The sequence below is a fragment of the Arvicola amphibius genome, chromosome 1, assembly GCF_903992535.2.
Source record: "Arvicola amphibius chromosome 1, mArvAmp1.2, whole genome shotgun sequence".
Lineage (NCBI taxonomy): Eukaryota > Metazoa > Chordata > Mammalia > Rodentia > Cricetidae > Arvicola > Arvicola amphibius.
The window spans coordinates 174,805,061-174,829,676 of NC_052047.1; the positions used below are offsets into that span (position 1 = coordinate 174,805,061).

The 24,616-nt window shown below is 43.6% G+C and overlaps 1 protein-coding gene across 1 annotated transcript; it reads right to left on the reverse strand.

The window, feature by feature from the left end:
- Positions 1–284: 284 nt before the first annotated feature.
- Positions 285–12,963, reverse strand: Acta2 (actin alpha 2, smooth muscle). Its single transcript, XM_038326756.2, has 9 exons — positions 12,931–12,963; positions 10,018–10,169; positions 9,165–9,293; positions 6,538–6,648; positions 5,026–5,110; positions 4,405–4,566; positions 3,164–3,355; positions 1,647–1,828; positions 285–570 (listed from the first exon to the last, which is right to left on the reverse strand). The coding sequence occupies exons 2-9, from the start codon at positions 10,144–10,146 to the stop codon at positions 427–429; spliced, it is 1,134 nt and encodes a 377-aa protein (XP_038182684.1). The 5' UTR covers positions 10,147–10,169; positions 12,931–12,963; the 3' UTR covers positions 285–426.
- Positions 12,964–24,616: the final 11,653 nt, after the last annotated feature.

The following is a 24,616-nucleotide window of genomic DNA, read 5'->3' on the forward strand; positions in this document are numbered from 1 at the left end:
AAGAGCTTGGGGGAGTAGGATGGTTGGGATATAGGAAGGGTGGATATGGGAACAAGGAATTATATATCTTAGTTAAGGGAGCCACTCTAGGGTTGGCAGAGACTTGACTCTAGAGGGGTTCCCAGGTGTCCAGGAAGACGCCCCCAGCTAGTTCCTTGGGCAGCTGAGGAGAGGGTGCCAGAAATGTCACATCCTTTCTTGACCACTAGAGGGAGCCACTCCATTAACTGCGTCCCATCTAACAGAAACAATTCACAGTGTTGATCATAGGCCAGTGCTAGGAATTAAGGGTAGCACATTTCTGATTTATTAAAAAACACGAGTAACAAGTCAAAGCTTTGGGTAGGAATGATTTAGAAAGGAACCAAAGGCGCTGATCCACAGAACATTCACAGTCGTGCGCTAGAGACAGAGCAGGGAGGTGGCTTAGAAGCATTTGCGGTGCACGATGGAGGGACCAGCTTCGTCGTATTCCTGTTTGCTGATCCACATCTGCTGGAAGGTAGATAGAGACGCCAGGATTGAGCCGCCGATCCAGACAGAGTACTTGCGTTCTGGAGGGGCAATGATCTGTCAGGATAAGAAAAGGAGAGCGTCGGCGCCAGGAGCAAGTGCCTTGGGCTGGCCCTTCCAGCAAAACAAGGGCATTCTTCTACAGCTGGGGAGAGTGATTCCCAGGTGAGCTCACTGATTTTTGTTTGTTTGTTTGTTGTTTTGTTTTTATGCAATCTATGCCAAATCTAATTCCTTTATCCTTTCATAGGGTAAATGCGAACTGGCCTTAGATCAACTGAGGCTTCTGCATAAAAGCCCTGACCTGTTTCCAGGGGAGGGTCTGGGGGTCATTTGTTTGTTCTCTCAATCTCTGAGCTCTCACTGTCAGCCCTGCACTAAGTGTTTTACAGGTGTTTGCTTACTTGATTCTTATAGCAATTCTGAAGGGTAGGTATCCAGTGATTCTCACATCACATACAAAGAAATAGGCTCAGGGGACTGCCAGTAACGACCACAAATGGCTGGGTCAGTATCAGGTTTACTTTTAAAACTGGCCCCCACAGGAGTTTTGTTTTGATGCTATGCATTTTCTTCCCCATGGTGAGGGGATTTGGTGATAATTTAAGATTTCCAGGAAGTTATGCAGATGGTACAGGGACTTCCTGACCTTACTCAGGCTCATTCCGTGAACTCGTTATGTTGGTGTCCCCAATTATATTGGCTCTCAGTGCTCTCTGCCCACATGAGGCCCCCAAGTTTCACATCCATTTCCATTTTAAGGTTAGAGAATTGAGGCTTGTCTCCAGTCCTGTTGCATGCAGCCTGCCTATTCTCAAACTCCAACTAAGTAGTTTCTGCAGCATGCTCAGCCATGCAGCCATTGGAGGGTGGGGGGATTCTAGCTGGTCAGTGAGACATCCAAGGAGCCCAAGCCCCCAGGAAGCAGTGGCTCCCTCTCACCATGCAGTCCTCCAGAAAGGCTTTCTCGGAGCCTGTTTTAAGGGGCATGTGTTTAAGTCTAAATCGCTCCCAGCTCAGCCTCATCACCCTTGGAAACAACAGAGAACTTGCTAGGCTGTCTCACAAGCTGGTGGCTGTTCTAGAACTGTTCCTCCCCCTGCCTCCTGAGTCAGAGGGTCTTAGTGTGGTACCTTGATCTTCATGGTGCTGGGCGCGAGAGCCGTGATCTCCTTCTGCATCCGGTCAGCAATGCCCGGGTACATGGTGGTGCCCCCTGAGAGGACGTTGTTAGCATAGAGGTCCTTCCTGATGTCGATATCACACTTCATGATGCTGTTATAGGTGGTTTCATGGATACCAGCCGACTCCATCCCTAGAAAAGAGACACAGGCTATGCTCCTTGGGTTCTGAGAAAAACTTGGGTTGAACATGGAAAACCGGGTTGGCACAACTGACTAATCTTCTCTTGGGTGAGGCTGGCAGGCATCAGGAACTAGAAACTACCATCCAAGAGACCTTGTTATGCTCCATGTCCTCCTGCCTCCTCCAGAGAAGAAGCTCAGCTGCAGCACTTCAAGGGTGAGGTTACAGCATGCTAACACCAGTGTCTCTGCAGGGATTCTGCTATACATGGCTTACTAAGGGGTTAGGCCTTCAGGTGTTCCATAAAAGGGAGGGCCAGAGCCATTGATCAGAACAGCCCCATCCCTCCCTGGCTGTTATTTTATTTTGCGCCTCCAACACCCAAGATTGAATGGTGAATGGTGGAATCATTTAATTGGAAAAGTATCTTTCCTACTTAGATAAAGTTTTTGCTTTTGTTTTGTCTTTTGCTTTTTTTTTTTTTTTTTTAACACTGGTCTTACTAGGTATCCTTAACTGGTCTGGAACTTGCTATAGAACAAGCTGGCCTCAAACCCATAGAGATCCACTTGCTTTTTCCTCTCTAGTACTGGGATTAAAGGCATGTACTTCCATGCCCAGCTACCAAGATGCTTTTTATGTGATCTTTGTACAGACGTTTTTTGAGGAGGGCTGATTGTCTTGTTGACTTCTGATGCAGGCTTTTCTGTAATAAACCTCTAGGCGGCCCCCTCATCCCTTCTTAGCACTGTCATCTTAGATACAAAAGTAGCAGCACCACCTAATTATTCATTACCGACAGTAGCGAATTGTTGAAGGCTTGAACAGGCAGTAGGAAGCGGGTGCTATCCAACTCTGCTATAAACCTCCCAGCTACCCTACTAGGAGGAAACTGAGTCTCAGAGAGGTTAAGTGACATTCTCAAAATCCTGAAAATAGAGCCAAGTCTCAAGCACCTGGCCCCCAGCCTCCAAAGAGGATGCCTCTGCAAACTGTGCCTTGCCGGTATGGAATAGGTGCCCTCTAGTTGTTCTGCCTCACACCCAGCATCCCCAAACTCAGAGCCCCAACCATCCCTGTGCTCCACTACATCCCAAACACAGATACCGTTTATCTTTTACTTTGCATGCGGAGAGCGTGTTTGTGGGAACCATGACTTAAGAGAGCTTCCCGAGGCAGTCAAGTGCTTTCTTGGCTCCCTGTGGTCTTCTCATTTTGGAAATACGTCACTTTCCTTCCTGTCGGACTGCTTCTATTTCTGAAGCCCTGATTCATTTCTAGCTGCAAATGTAGTGAGGGACAGGCTGGGTACAGAATAGGGAGGCTCCACCCCTCCAGTGCCTACCAATGAAAGATGGCTGGAAGAGGGTCTCCGGGCAACGGAAGCGTTCATTCCCAATGGTGATGACCTGCCCATCAGGCAGTTCATAGCTCTTCTCCAGGGAAGAGGAGGAGGCCGCAGTGGCCATCTCGTTTTCAAAGTCCAGCGCTACATAGCACAACTTCTCCTTGATGTCACGGACAATCTCACGCTCAGCTGTCAAACACATACAAACACCGTATACATTAGGGTCTGCACGGGGGCTAAAGCCTACCCACCCCATGTCACAGGAGGCAGAATCTCTGACTCTGCCCATTTTACAGATCAGAGGACCACAGCTTAGCAAAGCTGATTAGTGTTCAAGGTCACATGGCTAGAAGGTAACAAGTAGGGACTCAAGCACTGTTAGGTGTCTCCAAAGATCTCCAGCCACACCTCTCTATCTTTATACCCCTTCTTTTCTATTTATAATGCAGAAATTAAAAAATATCTGAGTAGCCCTGTGGGTGTAGTTCAGGGATGGGGCGCTGGGCTAGCAAATGCAAGATGCTGGATTTGATCTCTAGCAGCATACACAAATGCATTCTCACCCCGACTTCCCCTCTACACCCCTGTCTATAGCCACTCTCAGAGAAACTGCAATAACTTTGCAATCACAAGGCAAGAAAAGCTGTGCTTTGCTCTGTGCATTGGAGACAGACTTTACTATTAGTTAAGTCACTAACTCGCCAACATTTTTAGTAGTTTACTTTTTATCTTTAGAATTTTACTTTTTTAATATTTATTTATTATGTATACAATATTCTGTCTGCATGTATGCCTGCAGGGCAGAAGAGGGCACCAGACGTCATTACAGATGGTTGTGAGCCACCATGTGGTTGCTAGGAATTGAACTCAGGACCTTTGGAAGAGCAGGCAATGCTCTTAACCGCTGAGCCATCTCTCCAGCCCCCCAGATTTTACTTATTAATATTATTATTATTACGTGGATATAGCTGTGTGTGCGCATGTTTGTGTGCCCACATGTGCATTCAGGTATACTTGTGTGGACGGCAGAAGGGAACTCTTGCCGACCAACTCTCTCCTTTCCCTGTGGCTCCAGGAATTGTCCTTAGGTTGTCACGTTGGCACAACAAATGGTCTTACCAGCTGAGCCATCTCTCTAGCTCCATGACCCCTTTTGAGTGACGGCACTCATTCCACTAAGTGACTGTGAGCAGCATGCTGCCCCCCACCCTCTTCCCTTGACATCCCCTGGGTCTCACCAGTAGTCACGAAGGAATAGCCACGTTCAGTCAGGATCTTCATGAGGTAGTCGGTGAGATCTCGGCCAGCCAAGTCCAGACGCATGATGGCATGGGGCAGAGCGTAGCCCTCATAGATGGGGACGTTGTGAGTAACACCATCTCCAGAGTCCAGCACAATACCTAGGGGATCATTGACCTTGCTGTAAGTCACCACTGCAGCTGGTGTGCAGTTACTTGCTGCTCTAGTACACAGAAGACTGCGAGGAGCAGTAATTCCTTAGCCTCTTATAGGAGGGGAAGAAAGAACGTGGTGACGGGATTAGATTAGATTAGATTAGATTAGGTAAAATTAGAGAGTGCTTGGGGGAGATAGGAAGAGGAAAGAAAAAGTCCCTGAACACTCTTGCTAAAGAAGTGGGGCCCAGGGCTGATTTTGAAAAAAGCAAAGTGTTTTTTCTTGTTGTTTCATTTTTTGGTTTTTTTTTTTTGTTTGTTTTTTTGTTTTTAGAGCAGGGGGGGCCATCTCTGTCTGTGTTTATTGACTTCTCATCCATCACAAGCTGGAGGTTGTAACCATCAAATCTCATTTTTTTCTGGTGGATTCACTGGACTAAGGTTCCCATTCCCCTGGCTACCTACCAGTTGTACGTCCAGAGGCGTAGAGGGACAGCACAGCCTGAATAGCCACATACATGGCAGGGACATTGAAGGTCTCAAACATAATCTGCAAAAGAATCCAAACAGTTAAGTAGATGATGCCATCAGTCTTACAAAGAGCATGTGAGAGGATAACCCCTTGCCTGATACGGACCCTGCAGACACATAAGACCAAAGGAAGGAAGGAAGGCCAAGGCAGAGCTGGTCCCACAAGAAAGAAAAATGAAGGTGGCAATAGACAGGACCATCACACTGGTGACCCGATGGGAGAGGAAAGGAGCCAGCAGCATGAACACAAGACCCGGTATGGTGGAGAGTGGCGGGCTCTAGTCTTGGTCCTGAATTTGATGTGACAGGATTCACTAAGTGTTCACTCTCTCCTTATTTCTCAAATGTGAAGGGACATGGGTTGTGGAGTAAGTGAGCTCTCAGAGAGACTCTAAGATTATCAACAAGGTAACACCCAAGAGGCATAACGAAAAGTCCAATGCTGGGAATAACCCTGGCTGTGTGATTGGTCTCAGGTTCAGTTTAATCTTGGCCATGTTTTTATGAAACTGTGGGTCAATGCCAGCCCCGGAAATGAGGCCCCATGGATAGCATAGGAGATGCCATGATCTTGGCTACAGATAAATGCAACTCATTAGTCCATGTGGTTCGGGGACAAAATTAAAATCAGAACCCCTAGGTGCCTCCTGCATCAGAAGAAGTCCTCAGCCTCCATTTTAGTAACACTCCCTAGTGTATGAACCTGAAGGAATGTCTGATGTTTGCTAGAAACCAGCTTTACTAGAACTATGGCTTCTGGACAGGTAGTGTGATTCTCAGAGCAGTTGATGTCCTGGTGTGCACACCAAGTGCTCTTCCAAGAAGGAGGCCCTGGGCTGTATGCGTTTAGGATTTCTCAGCAGGAAAAGCCACGGGTCAACTCCAGGCACTGCCGCTCCTCACATCGTGACATTAGGAAAAACACTCAGTACACCTCTTGCCTTAATTTCGTCTTTGAAGTTACTGGGATGGAAGCTCCTGCTTCACAACGTTAGGGGTTAGAGCGCATGTGAAACACACCCCATGCTTGACCAGGGCCTGGGTGGAACAGACATTAGATGCTCTCATTTTACAGCGCATCCACACCAGAACTCTCCAGAGCTAGATCCCTGGGTGGTCTCTTGCTGTAGGATCTCAAGTGTCACACAGACAATAGAGACAGTAATTGCCATGCTTGTTGGATGTTTATGGTCGGAAGATTCGAACCCTAAATCTTCCCTTCCTAATTAAACCTCTAAACTTTTTTTCTTGCCCTTTGAGGGAAAACGGTGTAGATTTTGGGCAGTAAAGATGTGAGCACTGTCATGACCCCTGGCCTTTGGGGGTGTCTCCAGGTGGTCAATCTGTGAACTGCCAGCTAGGGCCCTGTATCTACCTTGCTGTAGTCTTCCTCCAGTTAGCCTTACCCCCAATCCAACAGCATTGCATTCCAGAACAAATATTTACCTGGGTCATTTTCTCCCGGTTGGCCTTGGGGTTCAGTGGTGCCTCCGTCAGCAGGGTGGGGTGCTCTTCAGGGGCCACACGAAGTTCATTATAGAAGGAGTGGTGCCAGATCTAGAGAGGAGGGGTGGGAGAAAGAGTGGGGTGCTGTTGTGGGCCACTGAAGGGCCTTCCAGGAAAGGGACCAGAATGTGCAGAGCAAAACTAGCATCGGGTGAAATGGGCAAGGCCTCATCTATCTGTGAAGATTCGGAGGCCCAGAGGGTATGAACCGAATGCACGAGGCTGCGCACCTAGTAAGGGGCTACTCAAAACCAGGTGTGTGTGTGTGTGGCAGGATGGTGTTGTGGTCAAGGACATAGGCTCTGTAGTCAAGGGAGGATTCAGACCGCAGCTGGGCCACTTCCTGTTTGTGTGAGCTAACAAGTTCCCAGCTCCACTGGTAAGTGAAGGAGAAAATAAACAGCATGTGCTTCACTGGTTCTGTTATGAGCTACATAAGATAACACTAGAGTAACTAGTCAGCCCAGTGGCTAAACAGTTTCATTCATTATTCAGCTACATCGCCTTTGCTCATGCCTTCCTCTAGTTTATTCATGGGGAATTGATTTAGGATGATAAAGAAAAGGTCAAACGACTGTACATATAAATGAAGGCGGCTCACCTGAAAACTCAATTGCCATCTCTAGTGCTTTTGGAGACTGTTCTTGACCGTGTGTGTGTGTGTGTGTGTGTGTGTGTGTGTGTGCAGTTGTGTGTAGGTGTGTGCAGGTAGAGAAAAGGGCTTCACTTCTGTTTCCCTCAGCATCTTCACCTTCCAGGGACAGGTAAAGCAGCCTCTGCAGGAACAGTCTAGACTTTCCTTTGGGGGGGGGCAGGGGCAAACGAAAGCCTTAGACATTTCCCCAAAACCCCACACCAACCTGTGTGTAGTGTTTTTGTATGAATGTATTTTGGACAAAAGTTCATTGGCTTTGTAGTTAAGCAGTGTCTTTAATTCCCGAATGTTAAAAAGAATGCATTATTATGGAAAGGGTTAAAATAATTCGCCTTTTAAGGAAGGGTTGCTGTCCACCAGCATTGGGAATATAAGATTTACCCAAGGGTAAACATGCATGGCTGACAGGTTGCAGACCAATGAAAGTAAAACCAACTTGAAAGACCTTGTCACGATTCAAGTTTCCTGCTTTTGGTTTTGTGGTTTCCAACAAAGAAAGGGACTCTGGCAAGTCCTGTCCCTTGGCGGGGTGGGGTGGGGGCAGGGCATGAAAGGAAGAAAGGGCAGGGCTGAGCAAGTTTGGAAAACCATCTTCATAATTCATCAGTACAGTAAAGATCAGAGGGCGACTATTCCTTATTCCCTTCACCTCATTCCACCGAATAGATAATCAATTGAGTAGACACACTGCTCTATAAAGTGCAAGGAAAAACAGAATGCTCAAAAATCCCGGTCTTCTACTACACACCATGGTTAAAACGGGTTGTAAAAACACCCAATCCTTCCTTCACTCCCTTTCTCCAGAGAAAGTTCTGACTTTAAATGCCAGGAAAGCAGAGATTTGGGATTTTGTTTGGTTGTTTTTGTTTTCCCATTCCAATACTCTCTTTCCCAGGTCATCCCTGCTGCCATGCTCTTGGCTCCGCGGAGAGATGCCTGAAGGACCCTTTTCCACTGGTGACACCGCCACCTGCATGGTACAAACTGCAATTGCACCAAGTCCACAATCAAGAGCAAAGCTAAGGACGCCGCCCTTGCAGAGAAAGGAAGGCGTACACATAATTAGCAAGACATTGTAGCAGCCTTATGTGTAGGATTTATTTTTAAATGACACATGTGAGCATGTGTGCATGAGTATATGTGTTCAGGGGTTCAAAAAGCTAATACATACATAAATAAGAAGCAGGTATTACAGTTCTAACATGTTCTGCTGTAATTTAAAAATTATGTTCCCTTCTTATTGTTCCTTTTACTTTTTTGCTACTAGTGTTTCTAAAATGTCTAATAACAATCTTTATAATTCTTGTATTTGACTTGCTTTCCATTGGCTTTCACAATGGTCTGGAAGCAAAGGTCTTGCTCAATATGACACAGGACAAGAACTTTAAAGTATTCATTTAAAAAAATTTTCAGTCACGATTGCACTTAAATATGTTGAGGGACATTTAGAAATGTACCAAATGCACTATGGTCTGCTCTTTTCAGTTTTGAAAATTAAGAAAACTGCCTGAATTAACAAAAAACTCTGAAGAATGGGCTGCTTTAGGGTCATCCCAGAATTCTAGCTCTAGACACCTGCTGCTCTGGGGACACCTGTCCTCACAAGCAGGCCAAAGAGTGTGGAAGAAAATCAGTCCCACATTAGTGAAGGGCTGCTCCCACCTACAGAACCGTCTCCCACCAGTTTATAAACATCAATAGCCAAGAAATTCATTTTCAGAATGAAGTACATCAAGATTCTTTTCAATGACTAATAATCCAACTTAAACAAGAGCAAACAGCAGCGCAGCTGAGCAATGCTGGCCAGCTGTCTTCCACAGCAGCCCCATGTGGCAGCTTATTGTTCCCATCTCAGGACACTGGCACCACACCCTGCACCCTGAAGACACAGCCTGCAGAAAGGTTTTGGTACCTTTTCCATGTCATCCCAGTTGGTGATGATTCCGTGCTCTATCGGGTACTTCAAGGTCAGGATCCCTCTTTTGCTCTGTGCTTCGTCGCCCACGTAGCTGTCTTTCTGTCCCATTCCCACCATCACTCCCTAAAACGGTGCAACACACCCCAAGTCAGTGCAGTTGACGATTTCTCTGACAACTCATGGGATATAAAGTTACACTTAGTAACAGTGTTCCCTTTCATCTAAAACCAAACTCTGTGAGGTTGACTGTTGTTTTAATTTCTTTCCCAGAAAGGGTGATGATGTTCATAAGGGTAGCATATAGCGATTTCTGCTGTTGCCGCTACTGCAGGGAGGACAATGGTCACAGTGGCTGTATTTCGATAGTGTACATGAGAAAATGAAAGACTTTTAAACTATATTATAATTATATATTATTATCTATAACTATAGCAGAATACTAGCCATTATATATTATACATGTTATAGGTATTATATGTATATATATATATATATATATATATATATATATATATATATATATATAAAATGTGCCAGATAATCTTTCTTGATATGTGAAGTTGACATTTATTCCTGGACATCAATCATAACCAGTACAGGGACAGGGACAGGGGCAGAGGAGAGAGAGAGAGAGAGAGAGAGAGAGAGAGAGAGAGAACCTTACACCACTAGGTTATACCCCAGTCTTTTCAGAAGGTGGTGTAAACTCTGGGCAGAAAGCACCTGGCAATGTGTCAATGGACACATGTAGACACAGACAGGTCTGACAACCGTTAGATACATGTAGAGACAGAGAGATCGAGCCTATAGTCCTGTTCTTTCCCTATTCAATGAGAATTTGTCTCACCTGATGCCTGGGACGTCCCACGATGGATGGGAAAACAGCCCTGGGAGCGTCGTCACCAGCGAAGCCAGCTTTGCAGAGCCCAGAGCCATTGTCACACACCAGAGCAGTGCTGTCCTCCTCTTCACACATTGCTGGAGCAGCTTCACGGGGTTCTACAGAGACAGGGAGGAAGCAGCCCTTTCTATACCAGGCCAATCACCCAGAGCTCACCATCACTCCGGCCCTCAGACAGGGTTCTTGGCCCTTTTGTGTTATTCTAGCTGGAGGCTCTCCCCAAATCTCAGCTAACACACTCTTTATCTTGAAATGCTTTCACTAGGCTGTAGAGCCTTTGATGAGCTCCAACTCTGACTTCCAGGTTAACAGTACAGGCCCTCAGCACAAGGACTGGCGTGTCACAGGCTCCTCCAACACTCTCAAGCTGGCTAGGGCACATCAAGAAAGGACAAACTGCATAGATAGAGTTCCAGAGTAAGAGAGCAGGGTTCCCGGGGTTTAGCATGTGTTGAAGAACTATCCAGTTTTATTTGTCTATATCAAATAAAATTCACAGTTTTTTCTAAATATGTGTTTTTTAAAGGTAGATTTTTACAGAAAGAACAATATTTGTCAATTTGAAAATGTTAAACTATTTGGTCATTTTAAATGTTTAAAAGACAGTTTTTTTGGCTCTGAAGATTTGCACATTCGGGGAGACATTAAACATAAATCAAAGCTGTGTGAGGCAATGCACACCTGTAATCCTAGCACTTGGGAGCTGAGGAAGGTGGATCACACATTTGAAGCCAACAGGAACTGATCTAATATAGAAATTTGAATTTTGAAACTCTAATATAGAAACACCAAGAGGGTGTTTGAAATTTTAGGAGTTACGGCATTTCTTCCTTAAAGTCATTGTTAAGCTGAAAATTCAACAGTATGCTAACAGCTAATCTTACGTAAGACTAATAAGCTAGGGAAAGTAGCATAATATGACCACAATAAGATGTGGGGTTTTGTTTGTTTGTTTGCAGAAAGCTTACTTATTCTCACCAAGGTGTTTACTGGTGGTGTTCTTTTGAAGTGGAAAGTATTGGGTTTTGTAGAAGCCTTTATTTTCTTCCCTGAGTTCTGGCCTATCTTCTAAATTTGATTAATTGAGAATATACTCCCTTGGTTTTAAAACAAAATTTTAAGTAACTGGCATTTAAGCTTGGGTTTTTGACAGCTTGGAAGGATATTCAGAACTTTGCGAATGGATACCACTGTGGGGTTTTTGTCATTATCCAGAGCGTTGTTTGTCAGCTTGTCCTTCTTTTCAACACTGCCCTCAGGATTAGAATGAAATCCTCATTGTGGATTCCCCCCATGAGAACGGGAAACAGGACTTGTTCATGATTTCTTTCATTTCCTCGCTTTCCCCTTTTCTTTCAGACGCTACCTTTTTGGTAGACGATGAGGAGTCCGAAGACAGTTTGTAAATACAAAGAGTCCCAGGTGAAAGTGCCCTGACTATCAGAGGCAGCCAGCAGCAAGGACAGGCAGGGGGGTCTGTGCATATACTAAGCCTGTTTTCCCCCACTGGACAGCAGGTCAACAAATCGGATAAACCACTTAGAATTAGGAAGCTCTCTCAAAATGGGGAAGGATAAACCACCTAAACTTTTTGTCGCATAGAGATGACTTTAATATATTCAGAAAAATAAGTTGCTTGCCACCTCCCCCCCAAAAATGCAAAAAAAAAAACTGTATAAATTCAGGAAAGATGTATTTATGTTTCACCTAAAAATGTGCAGAAAATCTGTCTTAATAAATCCCGAAAGGAGCACTATCGCTAGAAAAGAAGCCTGCGCGTTCCCAGAGAAACTGCTGAAGTGGTTTACAGCTCTTATCTAACCTGAATGAGTGGCTCAGGGCTAAGCGGAGCATTTCCTAATTAGGTAAAACACACAGGCTTCAGCGACTGCTTTTGGAACTGCACCCGGGTCAGGGAGTTCGGTGCAGCACAGTGGAGTGCATCTCGTGCCAAAACTGAATTGTCAGGGAGGGGTGGGGAAGGGAGGAGGCTAGGACAGTACCATTCCCGGCTGCTGGGTCTCAAGACGCAAACCATATTTAGTCATGAATCACAAAATGGGAGGAAAATCTTATTGAGAAAACTGCATTCCCGGCCCTAGCTACCAAACCCCGAGTTACAGGGGGTTCGCCTCGGGTGGCAAGGCTGACTCCACAGAGGCGCTGCTTGCCAGGACGAGGGACCCTTGGGGCAGAGAAATGCAAAGCAGTCCTCCCCTGGATGAGACACTTCCTTTTTTCTTTGCAGAGAGCACAGAAGCTATGCTATGCTACAAATGAGCAATGACACAGGTCTGAACAGCAAGGACACCAGCACACTCACAAGAAACACATTTCCAACACGCGACGCCACGTTAGAGCCACGGAGACCCGGAAGCAGTGAATACGTTCAGCAGAAACCAGAGGGCTGGACACCCCAGTTCACTCCTCACAACCACTTCCAGTTACCTCAGTTGCACTAAAAGTACAGTCTCCACTCTAAATAGGAACCATAGACAAATCCAAGTTTCCAATCCCAGCAGAAATAAACGCATAATTTGCCATATTCAGCTAGACTTCACCCCTAGAGTAGGCAGCAGTACCCGGACAGTCAATCGGTTTAGTATAAACAGGTTTTTCAGGTGACATGCATAAACAAAATTTCAGTTCTCTTCATCAACTTCTAAATCAACTTTCATTTTAGCTCAATCTGAATGTAAAATCATGTAAGCTCAAAAGCTACACCCACTTTAATAGTATAAATATTCATTCAAAACTGCAGAATGTGAGAGTCATCCAGAGTAGCACAATGTCTGGTTACACTGAGCCATAAGAGTCCAGGGAATCTCTCAGTCACACCCCTGGGCTGGTGCCACTTACCCTGATAGTGACTGGCTGGGCTTCTCCACTCTGGGTGGGTGGTGTCTTGGGGAAGCTGGATGCTGAAGGGTTATATAGCCCCTTAGTCCGATCCCCTCCCACTTGCTTCCCAAACAAGGAGCAGAGACAGGCTGGAGCTGGCCGTTCACTCTAACACAACCATATAGGGACCTCAGCACAAAACTCTCTAATCTGGGTGGCCAGAGGCCTGGGTCTCTTCCACAGCATTCCTCTGCTCTGCTCCTGCAACAGGAGGCAGCTCAGCTGCTCTTGGGGGGGGTGGGGGGAGAGATAAGCATCCTGAGCCCTCAGAACAACTGCTGAATTGCCCAGACAGCGGGTTAGTGTCCTGGGGCAGATGCAGGCATGGTTTGCACATTCCTCAGAAGAAACCAGCCCACTGTCAAGCTGGCCTTCTGGACCATTTGCTAAGGAACTGAGATCAGGAAGGGCCTGCCTCTGACTAGCTGGGATTTCACAGCAACGCTCTCACAAGAGACACAGTGGACTCTCCTAAATATGGAGAGGGGCGATCATTTTATGGTAGTCACACTATGCTTATACATCGAGGCTGCATGTAGCATTAAGGAAAAGAGGAGGTGAAGACAGGATGTAGATAGGATGAGCCTGCCTGTGTGGCCCAGAGAGGAGCTGAGAAGTCAGCGTCACTCAAACTCCTTTAGCCCTTAGGTGCCGTCCAGGCTGCTGCTTTGTCACTGGCCCTTGACTGCATGATTAGGAACTGTCCCTTGGCTGTGGAGGTGACCTGTCACCCTGCCATACAAAATCACTTGTAAAAGAAAGTTGACACGTTGAAATGAAGCCTGCTGATCTTCCTCCATGCCTCTGAGCCCATTGGACAGAAGTAGAGATCAGGTGACCCTTCCATTCTTCCAGGACATCAGCAACATTGACAAGCTATGCAGTTAGTGTGAAATGGACACCCTACACTCAGCACTAAGCATAATTTCTGTAGATCCAGTTTTTAAAGTAGATACCCGGGACTGACAGAGTTGAGGACCTTCTTCTAAATCACACTTAGTCACAATGAGTGATAGGCACAGGAGCTAGACCTGGGTCTATACAATTTGGGGGACAAATAGCTAAAGAAAAGAAAAAGGCTGACTGAATTCACAGAAGAGTGGCTCATCACCAAAAATATCCAAAGGATGCACAGTGTATAAAACAGAAAAGAGGCACCCTGCTCACGCTGTGGAATGTAGGAAAGGATACCATCCCTAAGTCACTGACTTTAGAGAAAAAGTATAGGTAAAAAAGTAGAAGGGGCAACTATCATCATCAATATCAACTCCTGGGAGCTTATGGTACAAAGGGTACTCATTCATTGCTACTGAATACTGTCCTCTGCTTCTGAAGCTATCTTCCCAAAAGGAAAGTGTTTTTATTTTTAATATTTTTAGTGCATGTGAACATGCACACATTTGTGTGTGTGTGTGTGTGTGTGTGTAAGAGTGCATGTGTTTGACTCCCCAGTGCTGGAATCCAAACTCAGGTCTTACAGAAGAACTTCAGGCTCTCCTAACCACTCAGCGTGCCTCCAACCCTTCAAACAGTTTTTATTGTCATAGACTTATCTGATCAGCCTTTGAGGAATGTAACATTTGTAGCAAAAGCCTGGTAATGTCCTAAATGTTCTGTCTTCATTTCCAATAATTCACAAAAGAGGAAGACTTGAATATGTCCCCAAGGATAGTGCTTACTGTGTAGGTTGTGTGAAGAATGAGTTTCTCTCCTTGGCAGTAAGGATTTAAACAGCACCTCTGACATTCTTAGAGGGTTATGATTAGTACCCAAGGATTTTAATTTTTTACAGTCAACTGGCTTTAGATAGCCAAGTTACTTTTACCTCGCTCTAGAAATTCTTCTAGGAATTTAAACTTTCCAACAGTGTGTGGCATGTCCCATGTCCTCTGGACCTATGGATTAAGACAACAGCAAATTCTTTTGGATTTCTTCAGTGCTGGCAAATCACCTAACTGCACCAAAACACCATTTTTTATCAAAGGCCGGTAAAGAAAGTGAAGGGTTAACTTGGATAATGATATTTTAGATAAAAAAAAAAAAGGAAGGTAATTCTAGAGCAGTTAGACTGATATTCCCACCCAGTTTGTAAAGAACTAAAATGTGCAAACACTCTTAACTAAACATTTGCACAAATTTGCTTTCTTTTTTTAACCCTTCCTTTTCTTCCTTCACTCTTCCCACCCTCTCACCATCTCCCTCTGCCCTTCTCTCTCTCTTTCTCTTTCTTTCTGAGACTGCCCTGGAACTTTTTGAGGACCAGGTTGGCCTTAAATTCATGGTGATTCTCTGGCCTTAGCCTCCAAGCACAGGGTTGTAAGTGTGAAGCATCACCCCCAGCTTTTTGCAGACTTCCCCTTATTCTCCCTTCTCTGCATAGCCATACTTTATTACAACGTTACAATTTCTAGTTACCTTCTAGATCACTCTAAATGGCTCCTTTAACCAAACTCCTTATTTCTGATTCTCATTATATTGGTTAGGCCCTATCTTGGGGCTCATGTACTACATATATATACATATATTTTTGCATCGTACAGCAGAAAAAGAATAATCTCTCTCTCTTTCTGAGTGCTGACCTCAGATCATTGCAACAAAAGAGAGCTGAATAACAGAAATTCTAGTGGAAGTTTATTAAGAAATGCACTTCATATCCAGATGGGAAACACCTAAGAAATGAGTACTCTCACTCAAGACGTGATTTCGCTCTTATTTATATAACAATGTTTGGAGATTTAAAGACATAAAAAAATGTCTTTGGGTCCCTAGGGATGTCAAATTGTGGAAAAGTAAAAGTGTGTAAGAATTAAAAGGCAAATAGGTGCTGGTAGTAAATTATTTCCTAGCTGCTTCTATATCAGCCTTCAGGCAGGTGACTGCAATCATCTCTAGTAATCAATCCTTGTCCTTCCTGCTACTGACGTGTGGTATTTTCTCTCCTCACCACCATGACAAAATAGGACACAGACAACTAAAAGGGACACAGGTTTACATTGGCATACAGTTTCAGTGCTGTCATCCACCGCCAAGGTAGTGGGAAGGGAGGGGCAGAGCAGCTACTATACAGCGCATAGGAGGTTAGGAAGTAGAGACAGAAATGCAAGGAGTTGGGGCAAGACACAGCCCCAAGGGCGTGCCTCCAAGGTCCTACTTCCTCCAACTGGACCCTGTCCCCACAGCTTCAAATAATGCTCCTATTATTGCAGTGACACACTTAACACAATTAACTTCTGTCAACTCTCGTCTTTTCTACACATTTTCCTACACTCAACCATTGGGTTGCAGACATTTGGAGAGAACCAGTGTGCTGGTTATTCCCTTGGGCCAGCCTGCTCAGGAATGCAGTTACGCAACTTCCTGTTTTCCACAGCTTTCAAAGAGCTATAGTGAACATCTCAGACACTTATCTTCGGTAACCTTCTACTTCCTTTTAAGAAAAGAGTAGATAAGGTGTATAGGATAAGGGGAGTTCTGTGGTTCTAGGCTTTTTTGTGTAATTTCATATTTATTCCAACCCGAGAGCTTGGCCCTGTTTTCCACACGCAAGGTGTGTCTGGTGTCTGCCCAGGGTTCTTGCTCAGGAGTTTAAGAACATTGGGTACAATAGTATTATCCAATAACCAAACGCTCCCACATGGAACAGAGACTGGATCACATATGCTCTAGCCTATCAGGTCATTTGGCAAAGTGGCCAACACTGGCTGTCAGGCCTCTTCCGCACCTCTTCTATACAGCACAGATTTTCTCCACGATCCCTTAGCTTCAGACAAGCCCTTCCTCAAGGATCAGCTTGGCAATACATTTGCTGTTAACTGATCATTATGGCTCATTTGGAGATAACCCTTCCAAAAAGTAAATCGCTTATTAAATATAATTTGCCATCATTTTTTCCACCTCGGTCCCTGCAAACGCTGTGAGCACAATTTTCTAAAGTGTGGCCTAAACTTCCAGAACCATAATCAACAAAATCACTGGACAGCAGGTTAAGATATATCATATATTATTCTATCATCTTCATCCCAGGCCTCCCTTGAGCCAGGTTCTCTGACGTGGAGATTTTTATGCAGATCTGCATTAAAGCAAGAGCCACTCAATAGGCCGGAGACATAGAACAGGGGGACACCAAAGCATACAGTCAGGAGGTGGTGGCACACACCCTTAATCCCAGCACTGGGGTGGCAGAGACAGCCAGATCTCTGTGAGCTTGAGATCAATTTGTTCTATAAAGGGAGTTCCAGTGTAAGTTCCAAAGCTAGAGAGAAACCTTGTCTCGAAAAACCAAACCAAACCAAACCAAAATGAAACAAAACAAAACAAAAAAAGCACACAAAATTAATGATAGTATCAGTACTGTAAGAGTTCCCTGTGAGACACCGCAGGCACAAGCCCGCAGGACAACACAGCAGAAAGGAGGTGAGTAGCCAATATTTCCTGTCAGGTTTTGCAACTGCTAGTCGTCTGCATGGCTTTGAACAGTTCACAGAACCCTCAGGCCTTTCGGTCGCATGCTTACTGCTTACTGCTATACGGTTTGCTGCAGTTTCGCTATTTCTGCCTCTAATAATCTTTGATTAGAATTTCAAATTTGAAAAAGCGAAAGAGAAAGTGTGAACTCTTCTATTTATCTGTGACATCTACCAGCGAAGCTGAATCCGTCATAAAAGGGAAGTAGAAGTCGGATACCATCACTATACCACCACTAACAGGCAGAGGCTGTCCCTTCTCGGCAGAGCAGCAACTCACCTCTTGCTCACTTTTCGCCACAGCCATGCCTGCTAGGTCAAGAGTATGGCTAAGTGGCCTTGGTGAAGTCTGCAGTCCCGGGACTGTCCTCAGAGCTTTACCCATGAGGAATCCAAATAAGAGCCCTGACCACTGGGCTCTACTGTCAGTCCTGATCAAGAATTCTGGAAAATATAAAATCTCAATTTGTGGAGTCTTTTGTCTGTTGTCACTTAAGCTGTTCAAGCTTAGGCTTTGGTGTTGGGTGGTACCTAAGTATTTGATGTTGAGTAACATAGGAAGAGGCAGACACTTAAGTTTCCACCGGAGGACCTTGAGACTTGATTATTCCCGGAAGAGGAAAGTGGCCCGAAGAGTGCAGAGATGGCTTTGAGCCAAGATCATTCTAGGAGTTCACGCTAGTCTGCGTCAGACACACTTTACAGCCCAGAAAAGAAAGCAGGGAGTTAAGACCCTGAGAGCAATCTCTGGATGCTTCAAGAATGTCAGAAGCTGTAACTTGAAATCTGAGACATTTTCCTTCCTTGTCTACAGCTTTGAGACCCTATAGGGTAATTCCATACTACCCAGCTCCCACTGCTTTGAAAGTCTGACTGGAAACTGAGATAGCTAGAGCCAGGCAAGATTCTTGTTACCTATGAGAAATGACAAATGAAACAGAGGCTGAAGTGTGGCCTTTGGAATTCGGTTGGAATCAAGCATTATTCTTGCATCAGTCTTTCAAACCCGCTGGCCTCGAATCTTAGTAACTCCTTGGTCTCGTTGTCTACAAAACGGAAATGGCACAGCTCCTTCTCTTGCAGGTGGCCAGGAAGAAGGGTGTGGTGAAATGCTGGATTCTGGTGACAACATTATGATCCTTAGCGTTGTTCCACTCTTGCATGCATTTTGTGACAGTCCACATTGCTAACTTGAGCGCACCTGGCAACAACTTTCAAACAGCAGCAAGACTCAGAACAAGGGCCGTCGTTTCCGAAGCCACCTGAGATGGAGACTGAGCAGATGAAGCGCCACATTTTGCTTTATGATTTTCTTTCTTTCTTTAATTTGAATCTTGAAAAGGTCAATTAAAATAAAAAAAACAGGCTGAGACTTGCAGCTTCCACTAGTCCAGGAGCAATGACCGTTCACACCCAGGAATCCATTCAGCCACCTCTCAGTTCAAAAGAGGAGGGTGGAGAAGGAGGTCATTTTCTTTGTCCCCCCTCTGGGGATGCAAGCTGGAATAAGCACAAATCTATTATTAATTTTTAATGGAGATACAGTTATTACTGAAACTTATGATTTTTAAACTTAAATCTGGTCAAAGGACTACAATGTAGGGTAATACCATCATGGCCCACTAGGGATGCAGACGGAAAAATAATTATCCACCCCCCTCGGATGGCAATCCGGGTGCAGGGTTGACTCTTTCTGAATATTATAATTAGAAACACGTGGCTATGCTCCAGCTTCTGCAAAGATGATCCTCAGTTGGTCTGGGGATTGTCGTCCTTATGCATCCTTGGTCTTAGCTTTCACATTCTGGATGATGTCATTGGGCTCCACCTCTGGTTGATGCACTTGCCAGTCAGGGTCTTCGTGAAAATTGGCACTTTGATCTGTTAAGAAAGTGAAGAAACTGCAAACTGCCAAGCATGGTCAAACACCAAGACAAAACACCCTCTCATCTCTCACAAATCTAAACCTTCACATGAATGAAATCTCCAGAGAGTACTAGTATGGTATTCATGCTTTATGGTTATATTTTATCTATAATTCAAACAATATTATTCAGATAAAAATTATTTTTTTGCTATTGCATGCAACAATAATTGGAATTTTTTCTTGTGAGCTTGAGGTACGTCATGAGTGTACCTTTTCTCTTTCAGAAGTAAATTAATTCAGGAATAACTGTGTTATAATTATCTGCACTTATCTTTCATTTTTGTACACTAATGTGGATTAAAGTCCTTCGAATTATGTGTAGCTGATCTCACTTAACCAGAGTATTTGACTAATCAGAACATGAACGACGTTTCTAAGTAGTCCTAGCTATGTGCTCAGCTCATGCTCTTACTTCACAGCAAAGATTTGCCATAGGAATATTCTGTTCAGAGATAAAATCCTGATGAATCTTCGTGCAGCTTTTGTTCAATTTTGAATTTAAAACTCAGGATGGAACAACTAAAACTGTTTGTTTTCCTGAAGCCATGACAACAAGAGCTTAGCCCCAAACTCTGCCATGAATGTTGGTTAAAAAAAAAAAAAAAAAAAAAAAAAAAAAGGGCACTGCCCCAACCTGAAAGAATGCGGGCACGCTTTGCATTTTTAACACAGATTTGTCAGTGGCATACTTTTTTGGTAGAGAGGAACAGAAAATTCTGGCTTCTTCAGAGAAGCGAATGCCTCCTCCCTAAGTAGTCAAAATACCACCCGGAGAACCTTGACCTTATAAGGAAAGGCAGCTTCTGAGTCACAGGCCTTTGCTGCTCTGGTCTCACTGGCTGGCCTGGAATGAGCCTCTGCTAAAAATGTCCCAGGCAACTGTTGACTTAGACATTTCTCTCTTCTTTTCTACTAACTTATATGTGTGTGTGCCGAAAGAATGCTCCAGGTTCCTTAGACCTCACTCACCATTCTGCGGGTCTTCTTGGAAAGTAGACTTAGTAGAATTAGAACTTTCTGCTGGAACTCTAAGTTTAGTATTTGGGGTAACAGGTTGCCTGCTTTGATTCTGATGCCCCAGACTAGAGATGGGAAAAGCACCTGGGAAGAAAACCTTCCTGAAGGAAAGGTTTTTTAGAAGATGTAGGGGGTAGAATGTGTAGAGAGCTTTGTTCTGGGATAAAAGAGAACTTTTTCATTTTTTTTCCTCTTCCATTTTAAATACTACTCAGGACAAGAATCTTTATAAATAAGATATTTATTGGTGAACCAAAGATATTAATCATTGCTTAAATGATGGTCATAAGGGACTCAGAATTTTTTCTCTATGGCTAGCCTTGATTATTCTACTGTCTAGCTAATGTTACTTGTCTTATTTCTCAAAAATAATTTTGATATTAATAGTCCACATGCAAACTTCTTTGAAAGAAATTAGTATTTCCACTTACTGCTATGCCTTGGGTATCTGATGTGCCCAAACATATGTTCATAAGACCTATTAGTTATTTAGCCTTTGATATCCCTCTTTGAAAGAGCCTGAAAAATCATAGAAAAAGCATGAATGTCCTGCATGACACAAGAAGAGTTTTGGAGCTTTGGTCTCAGATGATCCATTTTTAATAGATTTCATAAATATTTTATTTTATGTGTGTATGTATGTATATATATATGTGTGTGTGTGTGTTTGTGTGAATGAGTGTGTTTGTATATGTGTGTGAGGGATGCAGGATGTATGATGTTGGATGTCCCTCTGCATGCTGTTAATATGTTTTATTAGCATTGGTTAATAAAGATGATGATTCGGCTAAAAGCCAGGAAAAATAGAGCCAGGTTGGAAATCCAAATAGAGATACAAGGAGAAAGAAGACAGACTCTGAGAGACACCAGGGGCCATTGGGGAAGCAAGATATTAGGTAACAAGCCACAAGCCTCGTCGTAAAATATAGAATAATAAAAATGGGTCCATTTAAGTTTGGATCTAGTTAATAATAAGCCTGAGCTAATAGGCCCAACAATTTGTAGTTAATATTAAGCCTTAGAGTGGTTAATTGGGAACTGGCAGGCAAGAGAAAAACTTCCAGTTACAGGTGTGTGTGTGTGTGTGTGTGTGTGTGTGTGTGTGTGTGTGTGTGTGATCCCTTTTATGCTCTCAATAAGATCTTTTCACTTTTAGTTTTTGAGGAACAGTTAATCTTAGAATGCTGTTGAGGTGACATTCTAAAAATATGCCTAGTCTCAAGGATAACCTCCTGCCTCAGTTTCCCAAGTAGCTGGGATTCCCAATATATGCCGCCATACCCAGCTTAGGTCTTCTTATAGGCTTAACAGTATACTGTCTTTTCCTCATATACTTACTACAGTCTAACAGCAGATCTATGCATGATGTGACTTCATTAATATCCACCTTCCTATCTGAGTCATATCAAGGACTCTGACAGATGTTAATTCTGCATGGGATGCCAGTATCTATCACAGTGTTAGTATAGGAGGTCCCCAGTAAATATTGGTCACGTAGATGTTGTTTAATTATAAACTCCACCTGGACTTTTAATGATGAGTGAGTGACAAGCAGGTGCTCCTTGGAAAGGATGCTGATATTAACTTCATATCCAGTTGGATTGAAATTGGAAGGAAACACGAATTTACAAGCTTCTAGAATAGAATACTTTTCAATATCCAGACACTGTATAACCTGCGCTTGCTGCTGAAATTCGCGCTTTGATGTTTAGGAACGACTCGTTTTTATGTTCCCACATCAAAGCACCTATCTACTCACTCTTTACCCAAGGGGAAAGTCTTTGCCATGTTCACGTGACTTTGTTTCCCCGAGAAAACTCTCTCCAGTATTAGTTTCCTCCCTCAGGAAATGAGCAGGCGGGGTGATTGAGCTAACTTTCCTTTTTGTTGATTCTCTTTGAGTGTAAAAAGGGTCCAGCCTTTTTCCAACTTCCAGCTCCATCTCCATCCACCCTTGCTGCTCCTCAGGTGAGCCACACCAGTGAGAGCACCTGTGGAGAAGTTCTGGAACCATTTAAGGAGTCTTTGCCCAGTTAGGCACAATTCATGTTAGTGCCAAGGAATGGGAAAAACCGGAGCGTTACTGTTACAACGGGAAAGTTCAGGAATCAGCCAGCATAGCTGTAGAATTCCCAACTTGATAGTTATACATCTGAACTATGGCTCTTGTCTGACATTAGGATTCTACCACTCAGCAACAGTTTGTCCCCTCTTCATTAATCCACAAGAAACATGCCGAAGAGACATCTTGACTAATAAAATCTAATCTTTTTTTTAAACATTTATTTATTTATTATGTATACAATATTCTGTCTGTGTGTATGCCTGCAGGCCAGAAGAGGGCACCAGACCCCGTTACAGATGGTTGTGAGCCACCATGTGGTTGCTGGGAACTGAACTCAGGACTTTTGGAAGAGCAGGCAATGCTCTTAACCTCTGAGCCATCTTTCCAGCCCTAAAATCTAATCTTCAAGCCTCATTTAGTCACTTGTGGATTTGAACTGGAAAGCATTTTTCTGAACTGGACAAGAGGGAACGTTTCATTGGCTTTTCTTTTTCAGATGTTCAATATTTCAACTACTTAATGGGTGTTTCAACACCAAGTGGGAATGATAGATAATGTATTTATTTTTTATTTTCAAATAAAATGTATTTTCATCATAACTTGAAATAAATATAGATAAGGACAAATATAATCACAGAACAGGCAAATCACAAGCCAGGGACATGGCATAGTAGGTAAAAGTGCTTCTCATGCAAGCCTGATCATTTGACTTTGACCTCTGGAATCCACTGTGGAAGAGATTTGACTCCAATGTTGTACTCTAGTGTGTGCCCTGTAGTATGTGCATGCTTACACTCACACACATATCACAATATATAACAACAGTACTAATAATAGATGTAGAATTAATTAATTAAAATAAATTTCAATGTTCAGACTCCACTCAAGATGTTTGGTGAGATGTGTCCGTGGGAGGGAGCCAGCTGATGCTGTCTCACTCCTGGTCTGCATGACACACTTAAATTCATGTTAGGATCCAAGTGAAGTGTTAAATAAAATAAACTAAGAACGGTGGCAGTTGTATTTCTCAGACACCACTTGATGAAGATTAGACCCAAGTATTACTCATCTAACTCCTCTCTCAATATTTGAATTTGTTTTTCCCTCCTTATTAGTTTGCCAGAAATGAATGAAAACCACTTGAACAGTTGCTTTTTATTTCCAAAGATAGTAGGAAATGGCATTTGAAAAGGCAGATCTAGAATATGAATGAGGAGAGGGTGACCGCGGCGATTTGTATAATGTGCACCTGTGGCATCTTCTCCTTGAGAAAGCAGCCAAGAACCAATGGTCACAGGACGGGGCTCTGATAGAGCAGTCACATACACACCTGGTTTCTTGGCAGCCTATGCATGAAGAGGGTAGAAAACCTTAATACTGCTAGCTAGTGGGGCTGCTTGTTAACTGACCATTTTAAACGAGATGAAACAAAATCTCCAAATCCTCACCAAAAAAAAAAGAACAGATCAGTTTAAAATTAATTGTTGTCTGGGCTTTGGACTACAAAACTGTGAGAGAGGAGTTGTTACTGTTTGGTCAGTGATGACATGTCACAAAAGAAGCCTAGGAAAGTGATTGATATTCTGTTATAATTAGCCTATTAACAAACAATAAAATATTTGAAATGATCAAATTAGCTCAGCCATTTTATGACAAGCTCATATATGCTGCCTTTGTTATTTTGTTCTGTCCTCCCCATCTTCTTTTATAGCATTTGGATATTTTCTATGTTTACTAATTTGTGAATCACCACGTTATGCGTGTCTTCTGTAATTTTGAAGGAGTTATTCGGAGGATTGCAATATACGTGTTTAAACAGTCACCTGCCAGTTGGAGTTAATACTACCTACTGATAGAAATAATTAAAACCCTTGAGAGCCTAGCCCACGTGTTCCTTCATGTAGAAACTGCTAGCAAGCCCACACAGTGACACAACTTTTCCTTTAGTATTCTCTCCATTGGTTCCAATATTGCATCTACACCATCTAAGCAAGCACATTTACCCTTTAATGAGTTTCTGATTTGGTTACCCAAGGTCTGTCCAACTGAAAATCCTAAAAGCAGTTCCAAAACATTCTAAGGCATTTTGGATGACAGTCTAAAGACTGTGAGCCCGAAGGTGCATATGTTTATATACAGGATTGAGTTCCTAGGGGTAAAAAACATTGAATA

What these genes read in the sequence shown, in the direction of transcription:
- Acta2 (XM_038326756.2), bottom strand. Translation starts at nt 10,146, where the DNA reads ATGTGTGAAGAGGAGGACAGCACTGCTCTGGTGTGTGACAATGGCTCT. An exon ending in ACTGGGATGACATGGAAAAG is followed by an intron (nt 6,649 to 9,164) that starts GTACCAAAACCT and finishes CCTCCTCTCTAG; the next exon opens with ATCTGGCACCACTCCTTCTA. An exon ending in ACCGGGAGAAAATGACCCAG is followed by an intron (nt 5,111 to 6,537) that starts GTAAATATTTGT and finishes ATTCTTTTGCAG; the next exon opens with ATTATGTTTGAGACCTTCAA.